Source organism: Microtus ochrogaster, unplaced genomic scaffold, assembly GCF_000317375.1.
Source record: "Microtus ochrogaster isolate Prairie Vole_2 unplaced genomic scaffold, MicOch1.0 UNK1, whole genome shotgun sequence".
Taxonomy (NCBI): Eukaryota; Metazoa; Chordata; class Mammalia; order Rodentia; family Cricetidae; genus Microtus; species Microtus ochrogaster.
The window spans coordinates 5,045,575-5,055,387 of NW_004949099.1; the positions used below are offsets into that span (position 1 = coordinate 5,045,575).

At 48.3% G+C, this 9,813-nt stretch overlaps 1 protein-coding gene across 1 annotated transcript in view; it reads right to left on the reverse strand.

Annotated features, from left to right (window-relative positions):
* The window catches only part of Nup210 (nucleoporin 210), a 103,475-nt gene extending 101,930 nt beyond the window's left edge, over positions 1-1,545 (reverse strand). Inside the window, exon 1 of the mRNA XM_005364880.3 lies at positions 1,232-1,545. Coding sequence (XP_005364937.1) covers positions 1,232-1,398 — 167 coding nt within the window. The 5' untranslated portion in view covers positions 1,399-1,545. The remainder of the gene's footprint in view (positions 1-1,231) is intronic.
* Between the last annotated feature and the right edge of the window lie 8,268 nt (positions 1,546-9,813).

The window sequence follows — 9,813 nt, forward strand, 5'->3', positions numbered from 1 at the left end:
GTAGACCAGGCTGGTCTAGAACTCACAGAGATCCGCCTGCCTCTGCCTCCCGAGTGCTGGGATTAAAGGCGTGCGCCACCACCGCCCGGCTTAACCACGCTTTTGTTTTGCTTCTGTAAACTTGTTTGCTCTTCCCTATAAAAAGCCCACCGCCCTCCAGTTAGCAGGCGCGCAAAGTCCTCCGAAAGGCTTTGCTGCCCACAGGTACCTGTGTTTACTCAATAAACCTCTTGATAATTGCATCCTGTGGCCTGGTCTCGGAGTGTCCTGGTTCTGGGGTCTCCATCGGAGAAAAAGGTCCTCTCTGAGGGTCTTTCAAGCCTAGACCAGTGTTTGTTCCTTATGCTGCGATCTTTTAATACTTTGATGTTGCTGTGATCTCAACCATAAAATTATTTTATTGCTACTTCACAACTGTAATTCTGTTACTAAGTTATGAATCCTAACGTAAACATCTGATATGGAGAATATCGAATATGTGATCCAAAGGGGTCGCGCCCACAGGTTGAGAACCATGTCCTAGACAGATCCTTGAGGCAGAAAGGAGGCTGGCAGCTAAGTGTAACCTGAGGGACGAGGGAGCACTACCAAATTATCACTAGTGAGTTAGGGTGTGTGTCAAGGGTGCGACCTGGTCACACCCTACTCAACTTGCACCCAGCAACCAGAAGCTCTCCGGAGACTTCCTCATCTGCCTAGTCAAAGGCTGGATCGCATCACCCTGCTGGGTCAGATCCTGGCCAGGAAACCAAGCAGCATCTTGATCCACCAGCATCTCAGCCCCTTGCCTCACACTTCAGGACTGAAAAATAGACCTCCAGGTCCTTTCATCCAATACTTAAGATCTTCCCAAAGTGGGCCAACGGGTATGGTGGGTCTCCCACACACGCCTTGCCCAGGTCTTCACAGACCCGCTTCCCACACCAGTCAGGCGCCAGGGGTTAGTCTCCCCGTCTCCCATAGACTCCAGAGCCCTGGCTGCTCATACTGGAGCTCCTCAGGGCCCTGACAGCAGGGGACCGAGGCCACGTGGGGCGCTGCCCTCTGCAGCCCGCGATCCGAGCCTCCTCTTCCCGCGCAGCCCAGACACGAGTGGCCCGGTCGCCATGCGCAGGCAGCGAGCGCGCGCGCCGCGTGGTCACGCGGGGCCGGCTAGAGCGCGCACGCCGCGCACCTGCGCCCAGGCCCCCTCCCGCGCACCTGCCGCCTCCCGCCGGGGCCCGCGCCTCACCAGCGGTAGCAGCCCTCAGAAGCTTCCAAAGTGAAGTTCACGCGCGTGGCCCGCGTGAAGGGCAGCAGCACTTTGGGAATGTTGAGCTTGGCCGCCACGGCGGGGCCCATTGCCTGTAGCAACAGCAGCGCCCAGAGCGCCGGCTGCACCCGCGAGGCCCGCGCCATCCTCCCGGCCTCGCTAGCGCCCCGGCGCGCGCTCCCGCGCCCTCCACCGGCTCGCGCGCTGGGCAGCAGGTGGCCGCGGGGGGCGGGGCGAGCGCGGTGGGGGCGGGGCACTCGGGGAAGCCGAGTTCACGCACTCGCGCTGCACCCCCTAGAGCGCGCGGGATCCTGCGCCCTTTTTCAGCCCCCGGGCCGCTTGCGCGTAGCCTCAAGCCGCCGCCGTGCGCGTCACTGGTTGCCGGGGGCAGCCTTCCAGCCGGCTCGTTCGCGTTCATACCGCCTTGTCTGGAGCCTCTGGCGGTGGACAAAGACATAGCACTAAGACAGGAGACCCAGAACATTGTGGGTTCCCACGTGGAGTGCCCTCATTCCTGGGCACACTTCAGCGGGAAGCCACCCGCTGAAGCACCAACGGGCCCCAGAAACTCTTAGGGTTCCCTGCGATCAGCAGGCCATCAGCAGGGCAACACTGGGGGCTTTCCAGTGTTAGTTACCCCAAAGGTCAGTTAGGGCACAACACCCTGAATTCAGCGGCAAGGTGAGCCTGCCTTCAACGGGAACTGTATAGAGTAGCGGGACCTAAAGGCAAAGTGACTACAGGCTGATGCCACTAGAACTTGAGGCTGAGTTTCAGGCTGGCTCGGGAAAACCTTTTTTTTTCTAAGGGAAAGCCTCTGGAATGAACGATAGCGTCTCACTGGGTTTCTGAGAGGCCACCATCCCTGGTCTGTGCTGGTTGGTTTTGTCAACTTGACACACCTCAATTGACAAAATGACCCAACATATAGGCCCGTGGGCATGTTAATTGGGCATTTTCTTGATTAATGATTGATGTGGGAGGGCCCAGCTCATTGTGGGCGGTGCGACTTCTGAGAAGGGGGCTCTAAAGTATATAAGGAAGCAGGCTGAGCAAACCAAAAGCAACAAATCCGTGAAGCTGCATTTCTCTATGACCTTGCCTTCAGTTCCTGACCTGCTTGAGTGCCGGCTTCGGCTTCCCTCAATGTTGGACCGTGGTTGAGATAGATAAGCCAAATAAGCCCTTTCCTTCCCAAGTTGCTTTTGGCCGTGCTCTACTTGCCCGTGGAAATTTTCGGTGGATGAAGGAGCATGCGTAGTGCACTCTCAGGGCCTAAGGACCCTGGACCAGGAATATGTGCTTGAGAAGCTTTCCGGAAGAGGGTGTGTCTTTCAGGCTGGGTACCAATTGCTATGGGAGGAGAAATTCCGTCTTCTTAAAGGAAACAAAAGTGTGGAGAAGTCGGCCCCAGGGTGTCTGTGCAAAGTCCTCCTGGGTGTACTTGATTTTGCTTTGTTATTTTTAATTTCCAGTGCTGGAGATCATACAGAGAGCTTCAGGTGGCTGAAATTAAAGAAGTTCAAAAGAATTCGTGGTGAAAGATCCATTCCATCATCCAGTCCCCACTGTGGGCAGCTGGTATCTCCTACACAGAATACATTAGTAAATTTGAGAGTGCCTGGACCCTATGCCAGACAGGTAAACAAAATACATAAAAAGGGACCTGGTGGAGCACAAGGGAGCCTTATTTATTCTTTGGACCATTAGGGTCACAGAGCATTCTAGCTCCAGCTCTCTGGTTATCAAGAAGTCAGTAACAGCTGGGCGGTGGTGGTGCACTCCTTTAATCCCAGCACTAGGGAGGCAGAGGCAGGCAGATCTCAGTGAGTTTGAGACCAGTCTGGTTTACAGGAGCTAGTTCCAGGACAGGCTCCAAAGCTACAGAGCAACCCTGTCTCAAAAACAAACAAACAAATAAATAAATAAAAGAAGTCAGTAACAGGTACATCAGAGGTAGGTAGGTAGATAGATAGATAGATAGATAGATAGATAGATAGATAGATAGAAAGAATATAATTGCCCCCCCCCAATCTCATAGGAAGTGTTATAATAAGGAGTGGCAGGCTACTTCCCGCCACCCTGGCTCACAGCCGCCTGGCTAGCTTATGCCCCGAAATAATTACACGGAAACTGTATTCTTTTAAACACTGCCTGGCCCATTAGTTCCAGCCTCTTATTGGCTAGCTCTTACATATCAATCTAACCCATTTCTAATATCCCTGTAACACCATGAGGTGTCTTACCAGGGAAGATCTTAGCCTGTGTCTGTGTCCCGTAGGAGAGTCATGGCGACTCCTGATTCAGCTTCTTTCTCCCAGCAATCTGTTCTGTTTACTCCACCCACCTAAGGGTTGGCCTATCAAATGGGCCTAGGCAGTTGCTTTATTAATTAACCAATGAAAGCAACAGATTAGAAAGAAATCACTCCCACATCAAGGAAGTAGCACTATTAGGAGGTGTGGCTTTGTTGAAGTAGTTATGGTGGCCTGGTTGGAGGAAGTATGTTACTGTGGGGGCAGGCTTTGAGGTTTCTTATGCTCAGGATACCACCCAGTGTCTCAGTCAACTTCCTGTTGTCTACAAGGTGTATGGCTCTCAACTACTACCCCAGCACTATGACTGCTTGCATGCCACAGTGTTCCTCACCATGATGATAATGGACTGAACCTCTGAAACTGTAAGTTACCCCAGTTAAATGCTTTCCTTATAAGAGTTGCCGTGGCATAGCACGAATAATAAAAACCCAAAACAGATACTGGAGTTCAACCTGAACCCCATCTCTACCAAATATTCAGACCTAGTGGACAAGATCCTGTCTCTAGCCGGGCGGTGGTGGCGCACGCCTTTAATCCCAGCACTCGGGAGGCAGAGGCAGGTGGATCTCTGGGAGTTCGAGGCAAGCCTGGTCTACAAGAGCTAGTTCCGGGACAGGCACCAAAAGCTACAGAGAGACCCTGTCTCGAAACCCCCCCCCCAAAAAAAAGATCCTGTCTCTATGAATCCTCAAACTCCACACTGAGTTCCTGTCTCTTCCCCTTTATATTCCTCTCTCTGCCCAGCCATATTTGCTCCTGTCTCCACCTCACTAGTGCTGGGATTAAAGGCGTGTGATCCCAAGTGCTGGAATCACCTTTGTGTGAGTTGTTTCTCTTCTTGTGTAGCCTAGGGTGGCCTTGAACTCACAAAGATTCATCTGCCTCTGTCTCCTGAGTCCTGGGATTAACGGTGTGTGCCACTACTCCCTGGCTGCTTTGCTCTCTGATCTGATCTTCAGGTAAGCTTCATTTATTAAAACAAATAAATACCCCTATACTGTGGTCATCTTCACAGCAATAGAAACCCCAAGACAGAAATACAGAAAGATAGTAGGATTTCTCTCTCTCTCTCTCTCTCTCTCTCTCTCTCTCTCTCTCTCTCTCTCTCCCCCTCTCTCTTTCTTCCATTTGTTCATTCATTATTTCTTTCTTTCATTCTTTCTTTCTTTTTTCTCACTTACTTATTTCTCTGTGTTTATGTTTGTCTGCCATGTAATGCATATAAAGGTCAGAGGACAACCTGTAGGAGCTGGTCCTCATCTTCCTCCATGTGGGAGTTCTAGGGATGGAATTCAGGCCATCAGTGCTTGGTGGTTAAGGCTCTTACCCACTAAGCATCTCCAGGGCCCCGGTAATGGATATTTAAGAGAACATCAAGGCTGTTGATGATGGCAACACATTTTTTAAAAAATACGTTTACCTAAACAAATGAACATTGATGTTCACAGGTAAGAGCACTTGTTGTTCTTGCAGAGAACCCAGATTTAGTTCCCATCACCCACATGACAACGCACAACTGCCTGTAACTCCAGTGCCAGGAGATTTAGCACCCTCTTCTGCCACAGCAAGTGTGTGAAGATCAGAGATCCATTTGCAAGAGTCAAGTCTCTCCTACTATGTGGGTCCTGGGAACGGAACAGACATTATCAGGCTTGGCAGTAAGTGCCAGACCCACTGTGCCATCTCGCTGGCCCTTTCATATAATATTCGCGAAGAAGTGACAAAGGGAAGGATGGGCAAACAGAGGTGTGATGATGGCAAGGGTGGAGCATGAATATCAACGATGACATGACATCAGGGTGATGGGAATGTTAGCTATGTTGACCTTACTCAGGACAAGTCTCTGGTTTATAAGATGTTACAGTTGGAGAAACAGGTAGGCTACATAAAAATTTCTCTTCTATTTCTTAAAACTCTACATGAATCAACAGGGAGGAAGGGAGGGAGAGTTATAGTTTAATCTGGGCTTGTGAATCCTACCCATTATTCACAGGATTGTGATTTCTAGTGTGGATCACATACAAAGACCATGTTATGCAAACAGTAAAGCCAGTGGACACACTTGTTGACTGTGTTTTCCTTAGGTAACCAGGACATTTTCCTAGCAAAAACCAACCAGTGATTATCAGTAAATCTTTAATAATTTTTCTTTCACATTGTACCCCTCCCACCTTACATATCCAGTAAGGAATGAAGTCTGGTGCCCATGGGGGAAGAGCTTTGCCACCCTCTATATCTCTGCTCCCTCCCACTGCTCTTCCTCCCTCAGTGTTAGTGCTAATCCTTCATCTGAAGAGGTCTCAGAAGATGTCCTGAACAGCTCCTGTGGCCCCTAGCATAAATACCCAGAGACAAGAGAAAAACAGATTGTGTGAGGATGCTTTGTCAACCTGATAAATAAAATAAGAAAACATTTCCTGAAACTTGTCATCCGGTTCCTCCCAAACTTCTGTCATTTCTTAAACACCCTAAAAAAAATTTTTTTTTACAATATCTAAGTACCACCTGCACTGTTATTTCCCACTTGTCTTTGAGTTGAAGTGTTTACATCTATTTGTTTAAGAAGCGGGCTTTGCTGCCTCTCTAAATAGAAACCCAGGACCAGCTGCTAAAATAGGAGCAGCCATGAAATAAATAGAGGAAACAAAGGGATGCCCTGATATCCAGATAGCGATGCCTGCAGGAACTTAGAGCCAGGGCTTGGTCTGGGCCGTGGAGGATGCCAAGACAGAGTCAGGAGCCACAGTGCCAGGCTGGGCCTTTGTCCAGGGCACTGAGCTGTACTGGGAGGCAAAGTCTCACACAGCTAACTTTTCCTGTGGGGTGTTGTCATATCGGAGGGTACCCACCACCTTTTTGTGACAACTCAGTACTTTTGAAAAATATTTTATAGTAAAATCACAACAGGTGACAGAATAGTATGAGAGGGCCTGGGGACCTTAAGTCTCATGACTGTCCAATGCTGTGGCACCTACGTCAACCCTGGGTCAATCCCACTCACCCAGCAGCGACTTCCCTGCTCTGATACACAGATGAAGACAATGGTGACTCCATCTCAACTTCACTTTGAATCTAACAGACCAAGGCCCCTTCTGTATAGACTACCACAATATTGCTGTCAACCTAAAAAGTCAGTATCAATACACTGGTCATAAAGTGCACATATAGAGCTAGGCATGGTGGTTCACACCTCTAACTCCAGTACTTGAGAGGCAGAGGCACAAAAGATCTCTGTGAGATCAAGTCCAGCCTGGTCTGCATAGTGAGTTCCAGCCTAGCCAGTGTTGCATAGGTATTCTGTGTCAAATAAATAAATTCACATATGAGGACCAGAGAGATGATTCAGCAAGTAGATACCGTCTACCAATTCTGACAACCTGAGTTTAACCTCCATGAGATGAGAAAACAGACTTCCAAAAGCTGTCTTCTGATCTCCACCTGAGTAGAAGCACACACACACCCATATACATACACACATAAATTAGATAGCAATGTAAACAATTTTAAAATATACATTAGAACTCAATGTTCAACTACCCCACAAATACCTTTTTTTTAAAAAAAATGATTTATTTTTAAAATCCAGGATTGTGTCAGATATGGTAGTACATGTCTCTAATAGCAGCACTTGGGAAGCTGAACGGGAGGATTGCTGTAAGTTTGAGTACAACCTGGGATACATAATAAATGCCAGGATAGCCAGGGGTGCATAGCAAGACCCTATCTATAAAAAAATAAAAAAATAAACAAGTAAAGGATTGGCAGTGTGTGTTTGTAGCCTGTAGTCCAAGCTACTCAGGAAGCACCAGGGGTTTTGAAAATCTTTCTCTTTAGCCAAGTGCCTACTAGAACTCTGCATGCAGAAAATAATGGCAACACTTAATTGGAGAAAGTGCTGTCTCTCATTGTTGTCCAGGCTTGCTCTGCTGGAGGGTCCATCTTCCCCACTGCACTTACTCACTGAAAGCCCCATCCCCTTCTGCCAGGATCAGTGAGCACTGGCTTCCAGCAACAGCTTCTTGAGGATGGGTGGCCCTTTCTCCTCGCTCATGCATTTTCTTCTTCCCATGGCATAGCTTGAGAACAGTGGCTGCAGAGTAAGAAATTGGAGGCAGTGGGGCTGGAGTTGAGAACACTGGATGCCCTCGTGGAGGAGACAAATTCGATTCCTAGCACCTCTATGGCAACTTACAACTACCTGTAACTCCAGTTCCTGGGAATTGGATACTCTCTTATGGTATCTGAAGGTTCACATGCAGCAAACATATATACATGCAGGCAAAACACACACATTAGGAAAGGAAGGAAGAAAATATAATTGTAGGCAGCTTGTCAAAACCTTGAGTCTTCTTAAGAAGTACAGACAGGTGGCCGGACATGAGAGACCTGTAATCTCTGTACTTGTTGGGTCTGAGGAGGAGGATAGAGAGCCAGAAGCCAGACTGGGCAATGGAACAAGACTATTAAAAACGTCTTAGGCACATGTAGGGTCCGGCTGTCTAAAGCTGACTCCCCACTAGACTCGTGAACCAGTCCTTGCACTCCAGAATTGCCCCAGTGCCTGGCAATGTGCATTCTCTGTTTTCATAACAGTTAATTTTGCATGTAAACTAGCTTGGGGCTGTACAGCTGGAGAACATGACTCCTAGGTGTGCCTGAGAGACACCAGTGCAGGAATCTGTGACATCTCTACTGCACCAGCATGGGATTGGGATTATCCATCCCACTGAGGGCCTGAGTAGAAGGAAAAGGTGGAAGGTTTCCATGTGCTGCACAGAGCAAAGGTTTGTACACGGAGACTGCTCACACCCGAATAATCACACAGAAACTATAATTACAACACTGTTTGGCCAATAGCTTAGGCATATGTTTAGCTAACTCTTACATCTTAAATTAACCAATTTTTATTCATCTATGTATCAATTAACTGAGACTTCTCTCCAGCTCCAAGGCAGGAATCTTTATTGGAAATTTTTTAGTTTATCCCTTACTATTATTATTTCAGGGCTAAAAGGAAATGTTAAAAAATAAGAACTGTGGCACTCCATGGAGTCTGTGTGTTGGAGCAAAGGAAGTTCCCAGTCCTGTCTGTCCATCTCCCCGCCCCTCATCCAGGGTTCCCTGCAGCGAACAGTCAGATTAGAAAGGAGATAAGAAATACAAATGTTTTCAGGTACAAGAAGACGGCACAGCCCAGGATGTAGCTCCCACAGTCCGACAGGACTCAGCCCTCTTTAAGCCGTCCTCCTACAAGGGCACGAGACAAGGAGGACAACAAGGGATGTTTACTGCAACTCAGCGGGCGTGAAGAACACTCAGTGTCTTGATTCAATATCCTGTAGTGTAGGACTGACTGTGGCTCATAAAACCTCTGCTGAGAGACCAAACTAGAAGACAGTAGTGTGTGACACAAATCTGTCCAGGTATTCGGCAGACTCGGGCTTTTGTCTAGCCTGGCAGCAGATGGAGCCCAGGGAAGGGCCTGAGCTGGCTGTTTGCTCTGTGGCAAGTCAAGACAGGAGAACTTTGCAGAAAGGGTTGATCCAAGGAGAGGTCCAGCAAGATGTGACATCTCGATGTGAGAGCACTTTCTGTGTGTGTGTGTGTGTGTGTGTGTGTGTGTGTGTGTGTGTGTCTGTCTGTCTGTCTGTCTGTCTGTCTGTCTGTCTGTCTGTTTCTGCCTTTGCTGTCTGTCTGTCTCACTCTCTCTCTCTCACAGTGCTGCAGCTGGCACCCAGGACTTACAGGACTGAAGTTGACAGGACCTTGATTCTGTGCACGTGCTAATTCAAGGCCAGTAGATCTTCCCCTTCCTTTGTTTGGTGAGGCTGAAGGAAGCTACAGCCTCAAGCTGAAACCTTCTGCAAGGCCCTTGAACCTATTAAAGCATCAATGATTGTGGTGAGGTTAAAATGTTGCTGCTTCTGCAACTAGTGACTACTTATCTTAGGCTATCTTTAGCTCCGTAAGTAGCTATTAGTTTGCCCACCTCTGTGTCAGACCTAACATCCTGTGACTCACAGATTGAAACTCCTAGAGAAGTTTCCACCAACCAAAAGTTTTTAGCATCCAAGGCCTATAGCAGAGGTCTACCCACTTTGCTGTAACCACCTAGCTAATGTTTCTGACTATATATATATATATTTTTGTTTGTTTGTTTGTTTGTTTGTTTGTTTTTGCTTTTCGAGACAGGGTTTCTCTGTGGTTTTGGAGCCTGTCCTGGAACTAGCTCTTGTAGACCAG